Below are 27166 nucleotides of genomic sequence, written 5' to 3'. Positions count from 1 at the left end.
CATAAAATATAGAAACCATTATCAACTGATATTTCATCAGAAAATAAAGTTACCATTACCATCAAAATATCCATCGAAAAATATAATATAGTAACTTATACCAACGAATTATTCGTCGGAAAGAAAAGTAACATTTACCAACTGATTATCCATTGATATTTACCAACCAAGGATGTCCATTGGTGATTTCTGACAAATTATCTGTTGGACATTACCGACAAAAGTTTTTTTCAACCATCATAATATTTTTAATTAAATAGATTGAAAAAATAAAGAAGAAATATAACATTGGTTATTGTATTATTTATTATTTTTTGACAGATTTTTGTTTGTTGGAAATGCATATTTACCAACAGATTTTCAACCTTAAGATGTTATAAGAAAAAAAAAATATGTTAATAAAATGTTTAAAATAAATAAATAGTTGTATATGAATTCTTTCTCTGCATATATTTATGCCATCACACGATGTTCTTGCAATATTGTTGACAATCATACTAAATATTTTTGGGATTTCTAGGGACCTCGGCCCCGGGATAACAAAAGATCGTAGTGATCAAGGATACGAGATTCCAATAGGTTGGCCGCTTGTGGCATTAAGAAATTAAAAGTTAAAACTTTTCACTTTGTTAGTGTAATTCGCAATTTTGCAAGACAATTTATTAAAAGAAGACAAGTGGTGTTAAGATATTCATTAAGGAATCAGCAATAGTGGTATTTACGGTCGGTTTGATTCAAATTTTTTTAAAAAATCTCAATCAATTACTTTTTATTAGTTTGAAATTCTAAAAAATTATCGAAATCCAAACCAAATCAACTCCATGAAAAATAAGTTGGTTTGGATCATCAAATTTCTAGCTAAAACATATATATATATATATATATATATATATATATATATATATATATATATATAACATGATTTTGTTCTAAAATTTACCGGTAATACAGTAAAAAAAGAATATAAATAACATAATTGAGTGTAGTTGATCACTTACCCCAATTAAATAATAATAAAAATTATAAAATAAAAATAACACATGATTAATTAAAAGAAAATAAATCAAATTATCCAATACAAATCAAATTATTCAACACATGCACACCCCTTACATTGAAGTGCAATCATGACAACAATAGTAAGTTACATTGTTACAAACATTAAAAATATAATAAAACTAATAATAAAAATATAGCTAGTTTAGATTTAGAAAGTGTAAATTCAATACCCAAATTAATAAATATTAGATTTTAATTGGTTTTATTCGAGTTGAACTCAAAGGAAAAATAAAACTTAAATCAATTTAGTTTATTCGATTTGGATTTTTGGATTAATTCAAATTGATGAACACTCTTAATTACATAGAATGTAAAAGATTTTTACAAGTCCTAGTTCGAATCATGTGAAAAAATAATCCTTTAAGAGGGTATGAATTAGTATAAAAGAATTACATATTATATGTATATAAAGTCATACTAGAAAAAAGAAATAAGAGAGACTTTTTACATTGATTGCTAATTTGTTCCCTAAATATAATAAATTAAGAAATTTTTTTCTTAAAAGCAATATTTATCTCTCACATTAATTCTTGGATAGATGGCGCTTAACTAGCAATGTTAACGTTGATGATGTGACACCGTGTCATGTCTTCTTTCACTTGTGTCTTACATGCATGTCAAATAGGAATAAATCAAAGAGTTGTGAAAAACATATAGGTTTCACTTTTTCAAGACTAATATGGAGAGTTTGATGAAGATGTTTTTGTTAGAAAGTGATTCAAAAATAGAAAAGGGGTTGAATGCAGTGTACGATTATAACAACTTGTATTTTTTTGTTTTACAAAAGCTGATTGTTATAAATAGGTAGTTAGCTATTGTACCAATAGAATGAAAAATCAAAAATAAGAAATCAGAAACAATTTTCCTACATTTTTTTCACTGTGGCACTCTTCTTTTCTCCAACAAAGTGGTATCAAGAACGAGTTCTCGATTAAGGGACATAAGAAATGGGATCAACTGGTGCGAATTTTTCTGCTAATCTTCCCATCCTCAATGGCAAGAACTGGGATCGATGGCGTGTATAGATGAAGGAAATTATGGGTTATCAAGAAGTGGCTGAAATTGTTGAGGAAGGTTATCCCTTAATCACTGAAGGCTCTATAGAAGCACAAAAAGTCCTTTACATAGAAAACAAGAAGAAAGACTGTAAAGCCATAGTCTTGATTCATCAGTGTGTAGATGATGCACACTTTGAGAAGATTGTAGGTGCTGCAACATCACAAGAAACATGGAAGATCTTGGAGAAATGTAATGAGGTTGCAGAGCAATTGAAGAAGGTGAAATTACAAACGATGAGGCGTCAATATGAATTGATGCAAATGGAGAACAATGAGAAGATAGTTGATTTCTTCAATAGAATCATCACTCACACAAATGCTATGAAGAACTATGGTGAGAAGATTTCAAACCAAACAATTGTAGAAAAGATCTTGAGAACTCTTAATCCCAAGTTCGACCACATTGTCGTAGCCATTGAAGAATCCAAGAAACTTGAAGAAATAACAGTAGAAGAACTTCAAGGTTCTCTTGAAGCCCATGAGTAGAGGCTCATTGAAAGAGAAATAGAGAAGTCAGGGGAGAATCATCAGGCATTGTAGGCTCATACATCAAAGAGAGTAGGCAATAACTCCAGAGGTAACTTTAGAGGCCATGGGCGTGGGAAAAATTTCAGAAGTAGCTTTAAAAGAAACACACAAAATCAAGAACAAGGAAATAATGAAGAAGAATAGCTAAAAAGCTCTAACAGAGAAGGGAACCTCAGTAATTGGAGAGAGAGAAAAAAAAAGACAGTTGACAGGAAAAGAATTAAATGTTTCAACTGTAATCGGATTTGACATTTTTCAATAGAGTGTGTAGCCGCACCAAGTAGCACAGATCACAGGGGGAATCAATCACATAGTGATTATCAAGCACATATGGCCAAAGAAGAGAATGAAGCAGACTCTGAAGAAAAACCCTTGATGCTGATGATGATTACTGATTCAGAATCTCATAATAATGAAATCTGGTACATAAATTCTGGATGCTCAAATCATATGACTGGACATAGGGATTGGCTTGTCAATTTTGATGCAATGAAGAAGAGTAAAGTAAGGTTTGCAGACAACAGAGTCATACAGGCTGAAGGAGCAGGGAATGTAGCTATTAGAAGACTAGATGGAAGACAAGCTATGATCACAGATGTACTCTATGTTCTTGGGATGAAGAGTAACCTGATAAGTATGGGTCAGCTCCTAGAGAAGGGATTTTCAATGAAAATGAGTAATGGATCTCTGAAAGTCTATGATACAGCAAAGAAAATGATCATGAAAGCCCCATTGGCTAGAAATAGAACATTTAAGGTAAATCTGAATACTATTGAACCTCAATGCCTCTCTGTCGTTACAATGTCTGATGACTCATGGTTATGGCATCTAAGGCTAGGCCACTCGAATTTTAAAGATTTAATCCTATTGAGATAAAAAAAACATGGTAACTGGTCTCACCTCAATTGTGATTCCAAAGAAAGTATATGACAATTTCCTGATCAGCAAGCAACCCGAAACTTCTTTTAGCTCATACACCATATCCAAGGCTAATGATGTTCTACACATTATTTACTCTAATGTGTGTGGGCCATTTGATGTTCCATCTTTAGGAGGAAACAAGTATTTTGTTTCATTTGTGGATGACTTTAGCAGAAAACTGTGGCTTTACTTGATTAAGGTCAAGAGTGAAGTGTTCAATACCTTTAAGGGATTCAAGGCTTTAGTAGAAAAGCAGTCAAGAAAGTGCATCAAGACTTTGAGGACTGATGAAGGGGGAGAATTCACTTCTAGTGAGCTAGAAGATTTTTGCAAGGAGCATGAAGTTGTGCATGAGGTTACTGCCCCCTACACTCCCCAACATAATGGGATAGTGGAGAGAAGAAATAGGACTATATTGAACATGGTAAGGTGCATGCTTAAACAGAAAAATCTCCCTCACAGCTTTTTGGGAGAAGCAGCCATGACTGCTGCCCATGTCCTCAATAGATGTCCCACTAAGAGGCTGAACTCAATGGTTCCAGAAGAAGCATGGTCTGGCAGTAAACCCTCAGTCAAACACTTCAGAATCTTTGGTTCATTGTGTTACAGACATGTACCAGACCAAAAGAGAAAAAAGCTTGATGATAAAAGTGAACCAATGATCTTTGTAGGCTATAACTCTACAAGCTCATACAAGCTGTACAATCCCAAGACTAAAGAAGTTCTCTTCAGCAGAGATGTCTATTTTGATGAATCAAAATCATGGAGTGAACCATAGGCCATAACTAAAACAATTCCAAGATTGCAGCTTGATTGGGAAGAAATTGACTCAAGAAAAGAAGCCACACATGGTACATTGAATACTGAGCAGCAGATTGTAAACAACAGACCTAGAAGAAACAAAACTTTCCCTTCAAGACTCTCAGATTATCAATTCTATCCTGATAATGCCATCTCTGTTGATGGTGAGTTGGTTCTGCACCTTTCACTCAGGGCCGTTGCAGAACCTATTGATCTTGATGAAGCCATTGCAAGTGAGGTATGGAGATCAGCCATGGAAGAAGAATTAAGGCGTATTGAGAAGAACCAAACCTAGGAAATGGCAGAATTACCTCAGAACAAAACTCCTATTGGTGTCAAGCGGATTTTTAAAGTTAAACTCAAACCAGATGGAACAGTTGCAAAATATAAGGCCAGACTGGTAGCCAATGGCTTCATGCAGAAGGAAGGAATATATTACACAGAGGTTTTTGCCCCTGTAGCCAGACTTGAGACTATGAGGCTAGTTGTTGCCTTGGCTAGTTGGAAAAATTGGAATTTATGGCAGCTGGATGTGAAGTCAGCATTCCTCAATGGACCACTTAATGAAAATGTGTTTATTCTGCAACCTCCTGGTTTTATATGCAAGGGGAATGAACACAAAGTTTTGAAGCTGAGAAAGGCATTATATGGATTAAAACAGACACCCAGGGCTTGGAACAAGAGAATTGACACCTTTCTTCACAATATTGGCTTTCAGAAATGTACTGCTGAGCATGGAGTTTACATAAAATTTGTGAAACACACTGAAATTCTCATAATTTGTCTGTATGTGGATGATATATTACTTACTGGGAGTAGCTCAACTGGGATTGACTCACTAAAACAGAATTTGAAGAAGGAATTTGAAATGACAGACTTGGGAACATTGTCATACTTTCTAGGATTGGAGTTTGCACACACTGAACAAGGAATTTTCATGCATCAAAATAAGTATACTTTAGATGTTTTGAAGAGGTTTAACATGTGGAATTGTAATTCAACAGAAACTCCAACAGAGGTGAATTTGAAGCTTGCAAAAAGTGAGAATGAAGCCTCAGTTGATGGAACCTTGTTCAGACAGATTGTTGGTAGTCTAAGATTCATCTGCCACAACAAACCAGAGATCACATTCAATGTTGGACTGGTGAGCAGATTTATCGGTGACCCTAGGCAATCACACTTGCTGGATGCTAAAAGAGTCATGAGGTATCTAAAGGGGACATTGGGATATGGAATCATTTTCCCTCATCAAACCAAAGAGGATGATAATCTACATCTTGTAGCCTATTCAGACTCTGATTGGTGTGGAGATTTGGTTGATAGGAAAAGCACTATGGGACAGGTATTCCTACTGTCTGGCTCTCCCATATCCTGGAACTCAAAGAAGCAACTAGTGGTGGCACTATCAACTTGTGAGGCAGAATATATTGCAGCTTGTTCAGCTCCTTGCCAAGCACTGTGGCTTTCATCCTTGATTAATGAATTAAAAGTATCTTCGAATGAAGTTGTTGAACTAGTTGTAGACAGCAAATTAGCTATAGTTTTGGCCAAGAATCCAGTAGCTCGTGGAAGAAGCAAGCATATAGACACTAAATTCCATTTCCTCAGAGATCAAGTAAGTAAAGGCAGAATTAAACTAAGGCACTGTACGTCAGAAGTTCAATTGGCTGATATAATGACTAAGTCATTGAAGGCTGAAAGATTTAAAGAGTTAAAAAAGCTATGAGAAAGCTACTGAATGTAGTTTACCTATAAAGCTTTTGAATCAAAAGGGGGGTGTTAGAAAGTGATTCAAAAATAGAAAAGGGGTTGAATGCAGTGTACGATTATAACAACTTGTATTTTTCTGTTTTACAAAAGTTGATTGTTATAAATAGGTAGTTAGCTGTTGTACCAATAGAATGAAAAATCAAAAATAAGAAATCAGAAACAATTTTCCTACATTTTTTTCATTGTGGTACTCTTCTTTTCTCCAACAGTTTTAACCATTAACGGAAGTGTTGACTAATCAAGATTGTTTTTGACTTATGCGAATGTGCTCTTAGTAACAAAGAAGTTAAACTTTATGAGGCACAACAAGTGCCCAAATATGTAAGATGCAGATGGAGATGATGGAGGGAATAAGGAAGCAAGGGAAGGTTTTGATGCATCAAGACCAAAAGAATTATGAAAAAGAAGAAGCAAAATTTAGGATATTTTGGAAAAAAGAATTATAAAAGGGGGTGTAAATAGAAACTCCTCTTTTATTGAGGGGCGTTCAAAATTGAATTAAACTGTTGTAAATTGTTAAACCCATAAAAAAAACTAAAAACCTATCAAACTGAAAATAAATAAATAAATCGAATATTTTTTTGCAGTTTGGTTCAAATTTGTGTTCTTGTTGTGAAAAAATCAAACAATACTTATACATATTGATTTTACTTAGTGTATGTTTAGCTTTTTTGTAGTTTTATTTTGAATTTTTAATAGTTATAGGATGTGACTTATAATGTACTTCATTTTATGAGAGGTTTGTAATATGTTTTATCGTAGTAATTAATAGTAAGTGTTAAATAATTCATAACATTTTATTTCCTTTGCAATTAAAGTGCACATTTTACTTTTAGTTTTATATGTTACAAAAATGATCTATATATTGTTAAATATTGAATGATGCATACTTTATTTTTATATTACTAAAAGAGTTGTTAATATTAAAGAATAATACTAAATAGAAGTAAAAATAATAATATTTTTCAATTAAAAATATAGAATATTAATTATGTAAATTAGTTATTAAATTTGACATTGTATTAAAAAATTAAAAATTAAAAATGTCAAATCCATCCAAACCAAATCTTAAAAATTTGGTTTAGTTTGACTTCATATTTGATATTACATTCAAACTAAATTCTATCTTTATTTTATGTTTAGTACAAATAATTTTTCTTTCAAAAATTGAACCAAATTATGCTCCAAACATCTTAATTTATTATTTTTGTTCGTATTGAATTGCATATGGCTTTGGACTGCATTGGGCTTCCAAAGTTTTGGGTCAGAATAAGATGTTTATGGTTGGGGACATGCTAGGTGCACCCAACAACATTGTTGGTGCACCCAGCAATTATGTGAATGGGCAAAATTGCCCTTGTTTAAAATTTTAAAAATGAAGCGCACCCAACAGTCCCCACCTTTCCGCCTTCTTGCTTTTCTTCTCTTCCTTCTTCCTCCGCGCGTCTCTTCCCTCTGGCTGCCATTTCCGTTCATCTTCGAAGCTTCTTGTGGTGCTGTTGCTGCGTTTTTGCCTCAAGGTTAGTATCCCCTATCTCCCCTCCCCTCCTAGGTTGATTATTTAGTTTTGGAGAAGCTGGATTTAGGGTAGAAGATGAACTGAACTCTAGGGTAGAAGACTCGTTTGAGAACTGGAACCTTTAACGGTTTGGTAGTCCGGAACAAGTTCTTTCGAATGGTTCTTCGAAAGAACTTATTCCGTAAGAAGAAACTGAACATATCGGAAGAAGTTCTTCCGGAAATGTCTCCAGAAGAAGGTTCTTCTGGATGAACAAAATGTTCTACCGAAAGAAGCTTCTTCCGGAACCAGGATTTTTTTTTTAAAATTAGTTTATTTTTTATTTTTTTTAATGAATGAAGTTGTTATTTTTTTTATAAATTAAGTTGTGTATGTTTAATGATAGAAATATTTATGCTTGCATGGTGGTATGTAAAAAAATTACTTAAATATTATATATTAGCTTAAATTTTTGTTTATTATATTTTTTTTACATATTTTTGTTTAGTGGTTGAGTGTGTAGGGTTTAGTTTAGGGTAGTCAACAATGCTTAGGGTAGTGTGATTAGGGTTTATAACGTGAGGCTGAAGATTTATGTAAATATATGTAGGTTTTTAATTATATGAATATTTTATTTGACCTAAAAAAATACGTGTTATTCATGATTTGTAGATTATGGTTAGAACACGAGGTTTAGGTCGTGTTTTAGCTAGGGTTATAGGGTGAGGTAGACAGGATGAGCATGATGCAGTTGATGTTCCCTGGAGGCATAGGCCTACTGCATCAGCCTGTAGGCAACATGTACATATTGCGGTTGATGAGGGTGTTCCTCAGGTGACTGAGGATGTCCCTCATATGGCAGAGGGTGTTCTCAGATGACTGAGGATGTCACTCATATGGCTGACGATGTTCCTCATATGAGCGAAGATGCGCCTCAGATGACTGTGGACGTAGATGCGACTGTTGCAGAGGACTTAGGTGGTGATGGTGCTGAGGGATCACATGCTGATGAGGGATTCCCTGGTGGGCCCTATGACCCATTAGTTCTGACTTCATTTGCGGAGCATGTCGCACATGCCATTTGGACTGGACAAGTATTATAATTTGTTAATTTTTTCTTCTTGATTTCTTTGTCATTAAATTTTTTTGATATTTATGTATTTGGAATGATTTATACTTCAATTCAGGAGCGTCCTGAGCTGAAGTTGGTGTCGCACGGGAGGAAGGTGACATTAATTGGGAGGCCAGTGCCTGAGATTGATGGGCTGGTTGCCGCCACAAGATTAAGTCCATTGATCGGGTGTTCAGTTGTAACCGGCGATCCTGGACTTATATCCGCATTTGTGGAGAGGTGGCACAGGGAGACCAACACCTTTCACCTTTCAGTAGGAGAGTTGACAATCATATTAGATGATGTGTTGTCACTCCTCCATCTCCCTATTAGTGGCGCCTTCCACAGCTTCGAGGCTCTTTCTATGGACGAGGCAGTATTTTTGTTGATGGAGTTGCTTGAGGTGTCTGGTGAGGAGGCTAGAGCCGAGAGAGTACGAGCGCGCGAGGCATATGTACGCCTCTCATGGGTTCGGGAGATCTATGAGATGAGATGCCAGGCACGACGATGGATTGTAGCAGCTCGTGCTTATCTCTTGCACCTGGTCGGTTGCACTGTTTTTTCTAACAAGAGTGCAACATATGTTCATGTGGTGCATCTAGAGGCTTTTCGCGACCTGGGTCAGAGTGGGGGCTATGCCTGGGGAGCTGCGGCCCTGGTTCATATGTATGACCAGTTAGATGAAGCTTCTAGGACCATGACACGACAGATTGGGGGGTACCTTTCTTTATTACAGGTAAATTTTGTGTTCGTAATATGTTACATTGGATTATGATGTAAACATGTTTTTATGTTATGGTAACCTAACTTTTTTTGTAGTGCTAGATCTATGAGCACTTTCCGAGTGTGCATCAGTGCATCACCGATGATGCGTACGAGGAGATGTCCCCCATGCCTCCCGGTGGCTGACGACAAAGACTCATATGATGGGAATTACAGGAGCACTGTACTGGGCATGTTGTGATGCTTTGACGGTCACAGACGTGTGATGGTTGCCTTACAGTGACCATCGAGGGGTTAGGGGGTTTGAGCTGATTTCATCGTTCCAGGGTCAGCTGCGATGAGGTCCTATGGTGGTCACAGTTCGACCAGAGAGGGTGCTACGCCAGTTTGGGTACATTCAGAGCATCCCTCCGTCGCCTGTTAGCGCTTCGTTGTCATATGATGATATAGATGACAGGTGGATGCATTTCTCGGACCATGTAGTAGCTGTGGGTGACCTTTGTGTAGTACCTGGGCAGGTATCAGCGGATTACATGGAGTGGTTTTTTCATATATCTCACCCATTTATGATACCGACCCAGGAAGGTGACCAGCCCAGACATGCACCTGCCCCAAACCATGAGGACTACATGCAGCCGGACATCCCATAGGTTCCAATGGCATTTGACCCCCCTCGACATGCAGTGGTAAGATTATTTGTGCATTTAATGTTTGATGAATTGTTATTTATTTTAAATTGTGTAATAAATGTTTTTTATGACTGTCACAGGATGATTACGAAGGCTATGAGGCGATCGCAGAAAGGTTGGAGCATGTACTCAACCTTAGGATGGTCACTGTAGGGACAGAGTTACATGATATCATGCAAGATTGCCTGAGGATCGCCAGGGGGGTGCCAACGCAGATGGAAGTGTCAGGGCTCGACAAAGACGGCGCACAGAGCATTGATGATGTTTTTTATGTTTTGTATTTGGCATCATTTTTTGTATTTGTTACACTTTTTTGTTTAATATAGTTTACTTTTTGTGCACTTTATATGCCGCACCGATTCTGATTCCGATTCCGATTAACTGACGTTCTGATTCCGATTCCGAAAATCATGACTTTCCTTCATAAGAATGAGATTAAAATTATAAATTTTTAAAAATAAGATAACTAAATTTTTATGTTTTAAAGTAAGAAGATCAAAATTAAAAAAATTAAAAAAAAAGGATTTGGAGCCTTCAAACATGTTCAAGTACCCATGTTCGGGGTTTTTTTTTAAAATTATGCTCGAGTTGCCTAAGACATTCGAGGGGCACTGTTTTTCATGTTTAGACGTCAAAGAAGCCAAAAAATAATAATATCGTAAGCCGGTTCCACCGAATAACACCTAAAAAAACAAGCACGAAATTAAAAAAAAAAAGGATTTTGACCCTTCAAACATGTTCAAGTATCCATGTTCGGGGGTTTTTTAAAATTATGCGCGATTCGCCTAAGACATTTGTGGTGCATTTTTTTTTCATATTTGGACGTCAAAGAAGCCAAAAAAAAATAATATCGTAATCCGGTTCCACCGAATAATACCTCAAAAAACAAGAACGAAATTAAAAAAAAAGGATTTGGAGCCTTCAAACATGTTCAAGTACCCATGTTCGGGGGTTTTTTAAAATTATGCGTGAGTCGCCTAAGACATTCGTGGGGCATTGTTTCTCATGTTTGAACGTCAAAGAAGCCAAATAAAATAATATCGTCAGCCGATTCCACTGAATAACACCTCAAAAAACAAGCATGATATGAAAAAAGAAATGAATTTCCACCCTTCAAAGTATGCCTAAGGTCTGAAGGTGGAACAATAAAAATAAATTATATTTGGACCATTCAAACAACACATTCAATTTTATTATGAAATTCAAACATGTTGTAAACAAACAGATAAAAGTTACATGAAAAAAAAAAAAAAAAAAGAAACGCTGCATTCAGTCGTTTGGCGACGTGGCATCCACATCGTCTTCGAATTTCATACCATGTTTAGTAAAAACAGCTAAAATTTCTATTGTCCCATATTTTTTCTAGTAGTTAGACTGTACTAATACCTTCAGCACTTCATCGTTGATTTTCAGCTCATTAATTTCATATTTTATAACTTTATCTGAATACTCAAAACGTCTTGGTTGTCGAAAAAACAATCGTCTTACCGCTTGTGATTCGTGAATTCCATGAGGGGGAATCCCTTTAGGTGCAACTTGCTTTATCAAATCCTTCAGTTCATCGAGGGTACATCCTGAAGGAAATTCAAATTTCTTTGGATTTTTTCCTGTGAACGTGCATTCTACAAATTTGTTCTGGGGTGACATGTTCCATCTCCCGTTGTAATACAAGAGCGCGTCATGAGTAGGGGTTGTAGTGCGTTCAAGTAAGTTTATTACTTCATCTGGTGTTCTTCCAACGGTGCATAATAACTCAATCGGACCAATACACAAAAATTGATCATTACACATTAACATTGTGTTGACATCGTCATCATTTATCAATTGCATACATTGAAAGCGAATTTGGTTACCTGTATGGGTGAATGGTTGACGGTAGTGAATTTCATCCAAAAATTGTTTGTCGGTCAGCTGAAGGGTATTGTGTATTCTGGTTTTTAGGCTTGCAAAATAATAGTTGTTTGGTACTCGAATGGGCACCGGAGTGGAAGTTTGGAAGTAAACCTCACTATCATTGTGAATAATCGATCCATTTGGAAAAATGAAACCCAACCTTGAGTTGACAATCGTCTGACTGCTAGTTTCTCCTAAAAATGTCATACTTTGTGTATCAATTGGGAGAGTATGTGAAAGCAAGGTAATGTGTGATTTATTAGCGTTTGTCGTGTCTCATATATATACATGGTTCTCACCGACAGATTGCTTCACTTTTTTTTACAAAAGAACACGCGTGAACATGTTTCGTGTTTATGTTTCCTACTAAACCAATGTCGTGCATCAAAATGTATTGTCAAGCCAATCAATGTCGTGTCACGCTCAAACTTTAATACGCATGCATATCATTATGTGTTGTCAATTATGACAATGATGTATCATACATGCGTAATTGATTTTGATTGCACCAACTAATTTTTTTCTTAATGCAACGAGTACTTAATAATTATCCTTTAATGGCTTACAACAAATTATATCGAATAATGAATACAATTAGATAAACAATGCATGTTCAGTCTTCATTTAGGTTGACATAGTCTCTTTTGAATGACATCAAGCTTGTGTACTGCTGCATTCTACTAATATATGGAGTTGGTCACTGCTTTGCCTAAGAATAACAATTGATTGACCATAACAACACTAGAGGCGGTAAAGGACAACGGTCTTTCAAATAAACATGTTGTGTGTGAACAAACATTATTAAGTCAAATGAACCAGGGAAGTGATTGCATAATTCTTAGACTAACTACCTTCAATACCTGAACAATCCAAACACATGACTGACACATATCATGCGGTGCACAGAAGAATCAGGTGGTGGTTGACTTCTAAGAAGAAAAAAATGTCATGCTTTGTTGTCGGGACAACGACACAAGGATTACGTTATACCGTGATGCAATGACATATCTCATATATGTTATATCCATTCACTTGTCCACACTAACCTGAATCAAGCAGACACACACATCTAAGTTATTTAAAGTTTGTTCTTAAAAAAATAACCTAAAAACATACCTTAGAAAACCCATCAACAAGTAGGGACAACCTTAATTGTTTAAATCTCTCTGTGCCACCGAAGAGGTTGGTGTAGTCATGCGACCATCTGCCAAGTTCTTTAATCAATTCGTTGTGCACCAACAGCCAAGAATCTTCCCCCATACCTAATAAAGTGGCAATGGACCGATATCCACAGTTACCGTCCGTTTTCACATCCACAACGTTGTGAATGAAACCCTGTATAAATGGCACAAATTGATTCAACATCGGGATGATCCTTATTGGCTTCGGCGGTTCAGAAGATGATGCACTATGTTTCACTGAAGAGTTACTGCTTTGAACAGAATGAAAAGCATCAACATACTCCAGTAAGACGGATCACGCTTTGTGGATCTTTGACTTCTTTTTATCGATTTCTTCGGTGCACCTTTAGTGTTGACCTTTGACGGAGGATGGCACATAGAGTTATGATTAGGGTATGCAATATCTCGAAGTTTACTCTTGAGAGTTAGTTTGCCACACTCATCAAGTTCCTCAAATCTTTTAGATATGGTCTCAATCTCTTCCTTGATGCTGACTTCGGCCTCACATAACCCTTGGTCTGAAAAGTAAAGTCTCCTCCAGAACATATGGACTGAATCCACTGGGATGCTGCCAGCAGTATACCTAGAAAGCTCACATGCACAAGGAAGACCGAGCGTGCTTCTCATCACACAACCACAAGAAGAGGGATCATTGCCGAGATAACGTAGACGTTCAACCTTGGCAGCAATCTCATTTAAAGCGTTCCTTGAAACCATTCCAACAAGCCTCTCGTATAAGGTTTTTTTAAATACATGTCCTACCACATGCGTACTGGTTTCAAAGGATGCTTTAATTTCAACATGTTGCAGCGTGATCATGTTGTTCATGGCATCCCAAACACTACACAGGTCTCCATGGCTATTTTGTAATACTCTTTTTAGAGTCCAATGAGCTGATTCAACCCTACATTTAAAATACACAATAAACATGAAAAATATACAACAATTAAATATCATTTATTAATAATCCTTACTAGAAAAAAAATAAGATTTTAATACTTGTTTGTTGTTGTGTTGCCTAGGTGCATGACCTTATTCGTCCAGGCTGTAATAAATTTTTCCTTGTGGGGGATAATCCATGTGTCGTTAACATAGTCAACGAACATTGGCCAAGGTGAACAAGAAATTTGAAACTTCTGAAGGGACTCAGCAAATTGTTTTTTGGACGGACAATCAACCAAAGTACCCCCAGTTATCCATCACATAGTTCCAGACATTTTTTTGACCGATTAAAGATTTGCACTTCGCCTTGACATTTTTATCGATGTGAAACCTATACAACAAGTTTGTACACTCCGGGAACACATTTTTCACTGCATTCATCAGTGCTAGGTCTCTGTCAGTGACAATAACAACAGGGAGACGATCATTTCTTAAAAATAGACCTCGAAACCGTTCCAAAGCCCATACAATATTATTAACACGCTCACCCTCCAAATATGCAAACCCAGTAGAGAATGTCATCACCCTAGGTGTCACCCCAACAAAGTCAAGTAGTGGGAGTCTGTACCTGTTTGTTTTGTAGGTACTATCTATAAAAAAACACCAGATGACATGCATTGCATAACTTTACTGCATCTGGGTGACACCAAAACAGATCATGCACCACAACTTCATCCTTCAATCTATGCCAATGAATGTATTGATCACGTTCGAGAAGCTTTATCAGATGTTGCATTTCGGTATCGGCTCCTCTTATTGAAGAACGATATGCACTTCTTGCATTGTAAATTTGCTTGATCGTGGTGCAACTGTTGGCATTGTGCTCCTTCAACGTTAGCAAGATGTTTTTTGGTTTCACCATCGACTTTGTCATATCAGCAATAATTTTCTTTTCATCCTTAGTCAATCCCCCAACGTATGGATGCCCAACTAAGGACTTGGCCAATTCATAATTGTGAATCCCATAGATTAACTTCACCATCCAACCTTCCCTTCCATGCACTGGTTTCCCACAAAGCCTGAAGGGACAACCACATTTCCTTCTCCCAGTGTCTCTTCTAACGAATTCTTTATTCTTACACTTGTACAAACCACTCCTTTCACACCCAATTAACACAAATGAACTTCTTCCTCTGCTACCAGTATCTGTGTCAGACCTCATAATCATTGCAACAAATTTGTTTTCATGGGCAATTGTTCGAGCCCATTGCAAAACATCATCTCGAGTACCAAAGACCTACAACGCGACTCCGACATATTAATTTTTATACGAAACATATGTTCAACCAAATGACTCAAACTTATGAACATGATTACCTGACAGGTATTAAAAACATTCGAACAATCAACATGTGATTCATTCACACCACATTCTTTTTCATTATCATAATCCATATGAACTTCTTGTCACATCGTATAGTCATACGTCCATTGATCTTCGTTCATCTTAACGACATATTATTAAATTATGCATCATACATAAGTAGTACAAAAGTTAAAACTAAATTAAAACTAAATTATTTACTTAAACTAAAGTTAACACTATAACTAACAACTAATAAAACATTTTACTACTACAACAAAATACAATTATTTAACCTAAATCATTTAATAATATACCTAAATTATTATACCTAATTAAACCAATTATCCACAATTTCAAAAATATGAAATACAAATATTATAAATTATAATATTCATATATATTAATTTTTTCACAAATTTAAAAACACAATTCCTAAAAAAATTAAAAAAATACAGTTTCTGGAAGAAGCAGTGTGCACTTCCTGAAGAAGTTCTTCCGGAAGCTGACACACCTTATTATGGAAGAACTTCTTCCGGAATAAGCAACATCAACTTCCGGAAGAAGTAAATTCTTTCGGAAGAAGTTTCCGGAAGAACTTCTTCTGGAAGAAGTTTTTACTGAATAACCTTCCTCAACATTTTACTGCTTCTGTAACTGATGAACACAAAAAAAAAAACTAAAAAAAAACCATAAAATGCATACCTTCGACAGAATAAGAAGAACAACTACGATAGAAACCACCAATATTTAACCTTCACCGAACAACTACTTCCAACAAACTTGCAAAAACCACCAAAACTTACAAAAACCACCCAGCACACAGGACGAAAGTGAAAGTGAAACAAAGGAAACGTAAAACCGGAAGCAGGCATAGTAAATTTAAAGAAAAAAAAAGATAGGGACAAAATTGTCATTAAATATGTATTAAATATTTTTTTTAATTCGGGTTATTATTATAAAACTTAATGCATATTTAATTCACATTGTTATAAAATAAATAATATTTATTTAATATATATTAAATTTTGTAATACAAATAAAATGTTGTGATAGTAATTATTTTTTATTTTTTAAAAAGTATACAGATTACATAATTTGTATGATTTAAATTAAATTCAATTGTCACAAAATTTATTATTCATATTTACATGCGCATTAAATATGCATTAGAAATGTTAGTGATAATTATGTATAGTAATAATTTATGTATACTAATATTATTTATTTTATAACATAATTGATTCATTAGTTTAATTGGTTAGAATATTGTGATAATAACCCTAAACTCTTGGGTTTTAGTCTTGACCATTAATTTTTTTAGAAAAATTTTCCAATAAAAAAATACACCTTCACGAAGAACTTTCTTTTGTATGAACTCCTTCCCGAAAGAAGAGCAATTTTGTCCATTCAAAAAATTATTGGATATACGTAGCATGTCCCTTTCGTTTGGTGATTTGGACAGCATACGTTCTTTCACATACAATTATTTCATGCACTCCCCGAATTGTTTCTGGAATGGTCATTCCAAAAATAACATGAAAAGAACGTTGAGCAACAGGACATTGCAAAAAAAAAATAGTGATCTGCAATTTCAGAGCTAGAACCACAATGAGAGGAAACCGAGACCATAATACATCCCTTTTTGCCTAAAACATCATCAGTTGGAAGTTTTTACTTTAAAGAACACTCGATTAATGACGACTTAATAATTCCTACTTTTCCAAAGACGAAATCAAATGTTGCTATTTCATATTTTCATTAAAATGATATTATATTAAAAATAGTGAACTCATACATATTTTTTTAAAAAAAAATTACCAGATTTTGAGTCCTCTGTTGCACTAAAATACGTAAATTTAAAGAAATGCGAATGTATTAGTTTTGTTTCATTCTTTTATGTAGGTGACTCTGCTGTCTGCATACATAGGCTCTTTTTCTCCCCATAAAAAAACTTGTAACTCAATAGTATCAGTGGCCAAGCACTTACAACTTAAGTGTTAGTTGCCATTTGTCTTTAAATTAATTACAAGTTTTTTGTTGCACTAAAACAAGAGTAAAGAAATGTGAATGCATTAGTCTTTTTTTTTTTTCCATCTTTTATCCGTAGGTGACTCTGCAGTCTGCACACATGAAACTATAGTCCCTTTTTCTTCCGATAAAAATTTGTAACTCAATAGTATCAGTCCAAGTACTTAAAACTTAAGTGTTAGTTGACATCTGTTTTTAATTTTAAGTTACACAATAGTTTATTAAAAAAACAATTTAATTATCAACATAATATTAGTTCAAATGGAATTGAACTTGATTATCTTGAGTAAAGTTCAGATAATGAGGAAAAACAAAAATTTTATTCAAAATTATTAATCAATTTCTTTAGTAAAAATTAATTTTAAATTGATGAATATTTCGTATCATTTTAAGTTGAATTTTGGTAAGTCTGGTCCGTCCCCATGCAATTTCACTCTTATCGATAACTTTTCACATGTTAACCGATTGTTAATTGTTTATGTGGCAGGTTAATCATTAGTAAATATTAACATTATTTTTAGTAAAGATTAAATAAAGGAAAGGAATATTTACGAACCTTCCCTTTATAACTCACATGAAGGAAGAAAACAGGGAAAAGTGAAAAATTGATTTTATCCAACAAACCATGCTAAAAAGTACTATTTGGAATGGTACTTGTTGTAAGAGACTGAGGGACAAGTAAAATAAAATTAAAACATATGATATTGGATACACTTGATCAAAGTTTTGAAACATATTTGGCAGCTATCTAACACAATCATACTGCCCTTAAGAAACAAATAACAAACTATAATGTGACTCTTCTAGTACAAATTTGAACATAATAAAATTACTAGTTTCAAAGCTCTATATATCACTTCAATTATAATATCACTTCAATATGTACTTCACCATACCAGGAAGATGGATGTTCAGAAAGTAATCTTCCCAATCAATCAGTTCGGGGTCAAAATAAAACAAATCTGTCTCCACCCCACCTTGTCTTCCTGCCATTCTCAACTTCTCTGTGTTCATATCATCAAATCTGCATGCCATAACATTTTTTTTTGTCTAAGTTTATACCTTATAATAAAGCATTATATATTTTAAAAAAGAATAAAACATGTTTTTCTCTCTCAAAATATGTCAAAATTCAGTTTTAATCCCTATAAGAATTTAATATTTTTTTAGTTTTTGCATTTACCAAAACTTGTGCGATTTTAGTCCTTCATCAGAAACTAAAAACATGTGCATGTGTTTCTGTTAAGATATAAGGAATAAAAATGTATTAAATTCTTATAGAAAATTAAAATCAAATTTTGAGAGATAAAAAATAAATTTTACCCTTAAGCATCATAAATACATGACAAAAAAAAAGCTACAACTATTTGACCTGCATTGAACTGGAGCATATATATAGATAGTGATTTTAATAACTAACACTTACGCAGCTTTGAAGAACAAGTAAGGTTTGTAAAGGTCCACCAACCGCATCACAATCTGGATCTTCCTATTGAGATCAAGATATGTTCCTTGGAAATACTGGCAAAATGCAGTATTGGCAAGCTCAAGTCCCTATTAAATGCCAAAAAGAAAGTGTAAATATTTGCAATGAAATTTGACTATTTGAGTATGGCGAAATATGGGTGATGAATATTGATGATCACTACAAAAGAGCCCTTTTACCTTTAACACAAGCAGGTAGCGAATGAACATATATCTTCTGAAGCTATCCATATTGCTCAGTACTGTAACTTTTCCAACCTTAACTGGCCTTCCATCCTTACTTATGCATGGTTTTGCTGTGAAATATCTAAATCCATACTCTTGAAGTTTGCCATATCTTAGTGGTCTTCTAACAGAGGAACCAATATGATATATAACATCATCACTAGGACGATTTGCATGAGCCACCATGGCCACAAGTATTGCATTCACCACCATGTCTGCTGGAATCTGCTTATTTAAATTGGTGATATTAAGATTAGATCAGAAATTAATCACAATAAGGCATTAATAAAATTAAGGGCTTGATCATGTAGAAATCTCACCGCATCAACAATTGCTTTTAGATCTCCAAGGAAGCATGTTAATTTTCCTTTCCCATAAGCTACAGCTAAACTGTCAATGGTTCTGTAACCAAAAATAATAAAAGGAATTTGCCATTAGGAACTGGCATTTAATTTTCATTTTATCTCATTGGACTTTTTGTTGCACAAAATACACTATTTTAATTTGTTTTCAAAATACTTTTTATGGACAATAACAACAACAAAAATTAAACCTAAGACCTCATGTAGACTACCTAAATCTCTCATTACTAAGCTGATCCTAGTGGGTTATTTCTTTTCAAATAGGCACATAATTAATCATCACTAAATGGATATTCAATACTTAACATGTGTTGAAGACAAATTTAGACAAAGGTTCATTTACCTTACACCTTCAGCCCAACCAGGGAAAGGTTCTTTTAATGTGCTGGTAACAATGCTGGGACGAATGATCACAACGGATAAGTTTCCTTTTAGTTGCTCCACAAGCATCTCTCCCATTGCCTTGGTGAATACATATGTATTTGGCCATCCATATAACTTTGCCCTGATAAGTTATACACAACAACACAGTTATGTCAAATTTGGTTTTCATAACAGGTGCTGAGGCTAAACCATTAATTAATTTGCAATTAACTGAAAACTCTTGTCTATATGTTATGGATTGATCAGAAATTATATATCATGAAAGTAAATATGGGAGAAAAGTGTTAAATATATTATTTTGTATTTGGGCCACTAAACTAATTAAGGTTCCTGGCATGCTTCTTTATGCTCCAAGCAATTAAATTCAAAACAACTTCAAAACTAACCATTCTACCTTCTGAACAAAACATAAACTCATCTCAAAAGTAATACTAAAACTCAAACTAGAAGAGAGTAATGTTATTCCTATCTCAATTTAATTCCCACATTTTTTCACACCACTCAAACTAGAAGAGATTAGAATTAATATTTAGAATTTCTCTTCATCTCACTTTTTATGTTACTGTCATATCATTTATCATATTTATATTTTTTTTCTTTTTTTAGTACTGTAGTCTGACTTCATTGCGGAGCGGCCACTCATCAAGAAATGCACCTGATCATACGAGTCTCCGGCAGCATGATTGCTGCAAAAATTAAAAACAGGAAACGTACACTTGGGACCTCTCTTTAATTAAAACCACTGAAAGATATTAACCTACATTTACATGATCTGCATATATATTCTATACATTATGGTAGGGTCCAGTTTTCCTTTGAGAAGTCTTTATACGTACGTTACACTAAACTCAAGAAAATGAAAGTTATATCCCCCCCCCCCCCCCCCCCCCCCAAAAAAAAGGAAAGTTATAGTGTACTTGAGTGGCACTTGATTTTATATGGTACCATTTGCGCAACATATTCAGGTAGATGTAATAGCTTTTAGCTCCTCTTAAGTGTTTCTTTTTTTTTTCATTAATTAGATTTGTCAAAAATTTAGAACATAAAAAAATATTTTATATTACAGCAATTGTGTAGAAACTATGCTTATTTGAGTCGAAACTAATATTAATAAGAGGTGATCATTCTCAAATTCTGTTAACATGTTTTACAGTGAGAAAACCTCAATTGAAAGCAAAACAAAAGGAAATGCATCTAGCTAGTACCCGAAACGATAATGTGTCACAAGTTATGGTTTAACAAAACTTATTTCAGGAAAAGAATTTGCGAAACCTAACGTGTGAAAACTTTGAAGAAATTAAACAAACACATGTAACAATGATTAATTAATTAAGAAAGGTATAGAATTCTAACATGTCATTTAAACCGAAAATTAAAAGAAAAAAAAAGGAAAAGAATCATAAACATAATATGTCATGATTCTAACAACTATATAATATATGAATAAATTTTATTGATTTCATAAAAATAAAAATTCTAATACAATTATATGTTTTAGGATGTGTTTAGGTTATGACTAGGAGAATTGTAAAAGTACATTTAACTATTTGAGAATAAAATTAATTTGAAATCATGTTTGATTACCTCTTAAAAATATGTCTGAGAGTAAGTTTTAACTTAAAAACTTACTTTAGAAAAAGAAAGGCATGTAATACTTTTTCAAATTCAGTTTATAAACTTAAATTTAATCTAAACTTAAGTTTGTAAATGTTAATACTAGGATCGATGCACTTAGTGTTTATTTTTAATGTGTCATGAAGAAATTGGTTCATGTGGAGAAGTCATTTTCGGTCTGATTTGGAGGTCACTCACGCTTGACCACATGATGGCGTGGAAAGGTTATTAAGGCTACGTGTAAGTAAGGGGTGGGTTTTGTACGTGTCAATTTATGTTTCCCGTTTCTCGTTCGTTTGTTCGAACCCAGACATGTAAACATCACTCTCCTATCCTATGTGAGAAAAGAAAAAAATATCTTTAGCTAGCTATTAATCCCATCTTTCTTCTTCAATTAATATGGAATGGATGAGTTAGTCATGTTTGGTAAAAAGTCAATTCGGGGTTTTAATGGAGCAAGCCAAACAAGCCCCATTGATTTATTACAAGTACTTTAATTTCATAGTGTCACATCCATCTACAGTATTTCATAATAATGTTACATTTTTTTTAGTAAACCATCCAGGAATAATACTTTGCCAAATGCTAATTAATGCTTGAAGACATTAAAGTTAAGAAAATAAAAATATAATTTTTTTCATTAAAAAATTAAACATTTATTATGCTAACAATATAAAAGTTATTGAACACTTTTTTAAAGCAATTAAAAATGTTTAACATATATGCTAGTTTTTTAAAACTCTTATTTGTTAAAAAATAAGTAATTTTTTTATTTTCTTAGTATACTTGTTTAAATTGTTTTTTTTTAAATAATTTTTTTGTTTATTAAGACGTAAATTCTTTCTGCTTATTAAAAAACATTTTTTAAAAGTACTTACTTAAAAAAAATTTAAACAAATTAGTTCATAATGGATGCATTAACACTTTTTAGTAGAATCAATTGGGTAGTAATATTTGTTTAGCATTAGTAGAGAACTAATATGGCTTTTTTTGGTGGATTCTCACGCAATACATGAATGGAACAAAACAAACACTCCGTTGGTGCTTATAATTTTGGTTCTAGCTATATATGTCCAAGTTCCATTTAATTCATTTTTCATACATGTGTGTGCAATATGGCATATCACCGCCTTTTATAGGATTCGATTACATCATTAGTTTATTTCGTTAACGCATCGTGTGTGTAATGTTTCCTCATAAATGTGTAGGATTGGTAAATTAAGATATATACAGTCTTCGGGCCCTGCATAACCTAATGCTATATACTATGTACTATATATATTCATTTGGGTAGTTGTAGGTTCGGTGGTTTTTATATGATCAAAACAAAACCTAACCTAAAGAGATTTCATGGTAGGCCAAGTGATATACTAAACTTGAACATCAGTCACCTGATCTTAATTAGCTCAGGTCGTTAGGGGTGAAGTGGGAATATACTAATTTAAGTGCAGATTCTAGTGCAAAGAGAGAGAGAATATATAGTTCCCATGTGTCTATTGCTACACACATTTAAATAATTTTTATTTCAAATGTTTTTTCTTTGTGAATCATTCTAATAATTGAAAATTTTATAAAATTTTTGGGTGAACACAAAATATCTTGTAGGCTATAGCGCAAAGTCAAAAATTAATCTTTTCTCATACTAAGATTTATTTAGAAAGTTAATATATCTTAATACATATTTTTTTCATACACACTATTGATAGAAATTTATAATCTAAACTACCTAAAAAATGAAGAACCTTAATTTCCTTTTTATTTATGAGTGAAGGAACCATTATGTTTGAATTATAGGTTGAATATTTTAATGTGCATATTCTTTTTCTGACATTTTTTTTAATGTGCATTTGAATTATAGGTTGAATATTTTTGTCTATCGGACTCAAATTCAGTCTCTTATGACCATTTTCATAGATAATTATCATAAATATCAAGGTTGCTTCCGGTATTTGAACTATGGGTATATGGGTTTGGGTTATACTACCCATTTAATTTATTTCAGCTGATAAAAAAAGCAATAAATTAATAATTGTAATATTTTAGATTTTCACAAACCTGCTAATGCCCAAGTCCTTCATAACCTCTTTAATTTCCTTTTCTGTGGCCCCCAGTTGTTGTAACTCACTTAATTTGTCGCGCACAACTTTCTCTTCTGCATTAATGTCTAATCCAGACACTCCATTAAGTGAATCACCCAAATGATATGGTTTCTCTAATATGAGCCCTTCTCGGCCTCCCTCACCACATACATAGGCTGAAGTTAAGAAGTAACGATAATTATTATGTTAATCTATATATGTTAATTATTATTAACTAGTATTATGAACATAATTAAGTTGATACGAACCTGTTGATACATGCACAAGAACCTTGAGTTTGGTACATTTTTTGGCGAAGTTGATGACATACTTAACACCAAAGGTATTTAGGCCCAACGATATATCATACCTGAAATTTAAGGTGAGAAAGTAATTTAAAAAAAAAAAAAACAAGACAATAATAAGGCAGGGCAACAAAAACATTAAATTAAATAGGCAACAAAAAAGGCTATCATGTTTTAGTATATATATTAGTACCTTTCATCAAAGTTAGTTGTTGCAGCTAAGTTAATAATGACATCTGTTTGATCATAAATCTCTTCCCTTAGAATGGAATCCTCCAATCCCAAGTCCTCACGAGAAATGTCCCCAGGTACCAGAGTCAACTTTTTCGAGACAAAGGAATTAAAATTTGCACCCAATTTCTCCTTTAGTACCCTAAACAAATCCTTCCCTATGATCTACACCAATAAAACACAATTAGAATGAATTAGGCACAAGCTTAACTATATTATGACATGGTGAGAAATGAGAAAGGTAGCTAGTGTATGAGGCCACTATTATGTTTGGATAATCTTTACACCCTTTATAAAAGTATGTTGAAAACAAAACATACAAAGAATATTGTTTTTTAAAAGTACGTTAAACAACCAAAACCTATCCACCAAACATGTACTTAATTATATGACTCCAAATAATCAGGAAAATGATACTACATGAAGCCTTTAATCAATTTGCTTTATAACAATCATAAATGCTAATGCTTGATTAACTAGCTCTCTGAAAGAATGCCATGGCTGTCTATATATACACACATTTTCAACCCAAGAGAGAGAAAATGAAATTAGTAAAAGCCCAAAACAGAAATGGCATTTTCTGCACAAGGCAGAACCTAACTGATGTTGTGCATTTACCTCATTGTGCAAGCGATGAGTAGCAGATTTGGCATCTTCAGCTCTTAAAAGAAGGTAAAGCTTCTTAACATTTGGTTGGACCCTCAATATCTTCTCCAACAAAACTGCAAGCAAAACATATAACAAAGTAAAACCAAAGACATCATGCACCAATAATATAAATACATCATGTGCAAAAGTACATACATACACATCATTACTTAATTAGTACCCTTTTGAATAGAAATGGAACATACCTTTGGCAAGAAAACCGGTGGCTCCAGTGATCAAAATGCTCTTATCCTGAAGAAAATGGAGTATGCTTCCCAACTCCATTGTTGTAGAAAAAATGTAACACAATAATATTATTAATATTAATGAGAGAGAAAGCTGAAATAGCTAGTGGCGTTGCAGACACAAGGGGGTGGGCGAATTGTTATGCCAATTTAGCCGCTTCATATAAGCACAGAAATCGGCATGTAGCATTTATGAGATGGAGTGTACGCAAGCAGTTGGTCGACACATAGTCATTGTTTATTATCTTAGGACGACTTGAGTATAAGGAAGTAAATAATAAATTAGGCTACCAAAGTTACGCATTCTTTTTCATGTTATGGTTCGGGAAAGTCAATAAATTGTAGTACCACCAAATAATGTAACAACATTTTAGTATAACTTTAGCAGCATATATACCTTCTTTAATTATGCCGACACTGGTTTGACTCATCCATTACAACGTGCATTCTTATAAAGGTAGAATTTGAGTTTGATTTTAATTCAACCTTTTTAATTGAAGACGTACGGTATATAAATTTTACTATAAAAATAGTAGGTTTTTATGACCTTGTCTAAATAACATCTTGTGATAATCTAACATTTCCTCCCAAAAAATCATGTTCAGTCACTTCCGTATCATTTTAGTTGTTGAATAGAATGGATAAATTGTTGTAAATCTCGACCAATATTTATCCTTAACTCGTACCAATAAAAAAATTGTTACGATTATTGTTAAAGCCTCCATCACTGTTATTATTAACAGCAACTTATTATGTAAAGAAAACAGTTTTGGTAGTGTTTTTTTTTAGTATATATGAAGAGTGTGATCGTGCAGTCTCAATTCATCAAGCCACCACCTAACAACTACCCACAACACTACAAGTTGACGTACAAATTCCAAGTTTCTAGTTATATTAGCTAGTAATTATTCACACACACAAACACACATAAAAGAAGCTTGAATTGAATGTTTATATTTTTTCTTTTGTCATTTTTATCTCTAATATTTTTTCATAATATTTCATTTATCTGTTTATTTTCAATTCAAATGTCTAATATCCTCTTACTCGATCTTTCATATTTGATGCCTTTAGTGTTAAACTTTCACAAAACAATAGTATTTGCTAAAATTTAAAAAAAAACAAATAAAAGTTTATTTAATTAAATTTTAATGTTCTTTTTCTTGAAAAGGAAAGAAATCTTCACAGAAAACAAAAAAAAAATGTCACAATATTCATTCCTTCCGAAAACTACTACTCTTTTAAGAATGGTGACTCAACAAAATGATCAAATTTCATTTCTTTAAAATATAAAATCGTCATATAATAATATGAACTGATCCATATTATTTCATTTAATAAAATTAAAATATTTAACCTATCTATATATTACACTTTTGTTCTCTCAAATTTTAAATAATCCAATTTTAATGGTTCCATTAGTAGACCATACATTAGTTAACCCTGACCTGTGGTAGGGATGAAACTAGAACCTAAGTTTCTCGTTTTTCTTCATCACCTAAATCACTAGGGCATTATGCTTTTTTTGAGCCATAATGTAAACACTATTATATATATACATTACAACATGAGTTAATTGCATTTTAAAATACTTATTTAATGTTAAATCAAGTTTACAAATAATAGATTTGTGCAATAATCATAAAAAAAAAATATGTGTCTTACATGCCATCTAACATACAACCAATTTTTTCTTTCATCTCCTTTTTTACCTCATCTTTTTCTACTACATCACTAATATTATATTATTTATTTTGATATTATAAAATACATTTATTAATTAAATTTTATGAATTAAAATATTTAAGATTGAATATTAAATAAAAATAATTTGCACAATGGTGGAAGACCATAAGTACAATTAACTCATGCAATAATGTTAAAACTATTAAAAAAATATTTACAATGAAAATATTTAATTAATAAATTTATCAATTTAATTTTTAATATTTTTATACAATAAATATAAATATACAATCAATTTTATCTTCCCATCTTTCCATTCTTTTTCTATAGCATCACTTATATTATATTAAAATTAATATAATAGTATTATTTTAATATATTAAATTATATAAGTA

General features: G+C 33.2%; 3 protein-coding genes across 3 annotated transcripts; 2 read left to right on the top strand and 1 right to left on the bottom strand.

Moving 5' to 3' along the window:
- The first annotated feature begins 2975 nt into the window (after nucleotides 1-2975).
- Nucleotides 2976-3521, top strand: LOC114372970. The gene has a single exon (XM_028330536.1). It carries the CDS (start codon nucleotides 2976-2978, stop codon nucleotides 3519-3521), a length of 546 nt encoding a protein of 181 aa, XP_028186337.1.
- Nucleotides 3522-8510: 4989 nt separating this feature from the next.
- Nucleotides 8511-9655, top strand: LOC114372968 (protein MAIN-LIKE 1-like). The gene is made up of 3 exons (XM_028330535.1): nucleotides 8511-8729; nucleotides 8823-9482; nucleotides 9572-9655. Exons 1-3 carry the CDS (start codon nucleotides 8511-8513, stop codon nucleotides 9653-9655), a joined length of 963 nt encoding a protein of 320 aa, XP_028186336.1.
- An 8521-nt stretch (nucleotides 9656-18176) lies between these two features.
- Nucleotides 18177-25239, bottom strand: LOC114374515 (alcohol-forming fatty acyl-CoA reductase-like). Its single transcript, XM_028332172.1, has 10 exons — nucleotides 25047-25239; nucleotides 24811-24914; nucleotides 24155-24357; nucleotides 23926-24026; nucleotides 23634-23832; nucleotides 19924-20085; nucleotides 19539-19620; nucleotides 19174-19443; nucleotides 18935-19062; nucleotides 18177-18532 (listed from the first exon to the last, which is right to left on the bottom strand). The coding sequence occupies exons 1-10, from the start codon at nucleotides 25123-25125 to the stop codon at nucleotides 18379-18381; spliced, it is 1482 nt and encodes a 493-aa protein (XP_028187973.1). The 5' UTR covers nucleotides 25126-25239; the 3' UTR covers nucleotides 18177-18378.
- Nucleotides 25240-27166: the final 1927 nt, after the last annotated feature.

The sequence above is a fragment of the Glycine soja genome, chromosome 11 (assembly GCF_004193775.1).
Source record: "Glycine soja cultivar W05 chromosome 11, ASM419377v2, whole genome shotgun sequence".
Taxonomy (NCBI): Eukaryota; Viridiplantae; Streptophyta; class Magnoliopsida; order Fabales; family Fabaceae; genus Glycine; species Glycine soja.
Note: the sequence above shows the minus strand (reverse complement) of the source record. Positions and strands in the feature narration are given on the sequence as shown.

What these genes read in the sequence shown, in the direction of transcription:
- LOC114372970 (XM_028330536.1), top strand. Translation starts at nt 2,976, where the DNA reads ATGGCCAAAGAAGAGAATGAAGCAGACTCTGAAGAAAAACCCTTGATG.
- LOC114372968 (XM_028330535.1), top strand. Translation starts at nt 8,511, where the DNA reads ATGACTGAGGATGTCACTCATATGGCTGACGATGTTCCTCATATGAGC. An exon ending in ATGCCATTTGGACTGGACAA is followed by an intron (nt 8,730 to 8,822) that starts GTATTATAATTT and finishes ACTTCAATTCAG; the next exon opens with GAGCGTCCTGAGCTGAAGTT. An exon ending in GGTACCTTTCTTTATTACAG is followed by an intron (nt 9,483 to 9,571) that starts GTAAATTTTGTG and finishes TTGTAGTGCTAG; the next exon opens with ATCTATGAGCACTTTCCGAG.
- LOC114374515 (XM_028332172.1), bottom strand. Translation starts at nt 25,125, where the DNA reads ATGGAGTTGGGAAGCATACTCCATTTTCTTCAGGATAAGAGCATTTTG. An exon ending in AAGGACTTGGGCATTAGCAG is followed by an intron (nt 20,086 to 23,633) that starts GTTTGTGAAAAT and finishes ATAACTTATCAG; the next exon opens with GGCAAAGTTATATGGATGGC. An exon ending in TAAAAGCAATTGTTGATGCG is followed by an intron (nt 19,444 to 19,538) that starts GTGAGATTTCTA and finishes TTAAATAAGCAG; the next exon opens with ATTCCAGCAGACATGGTGGT.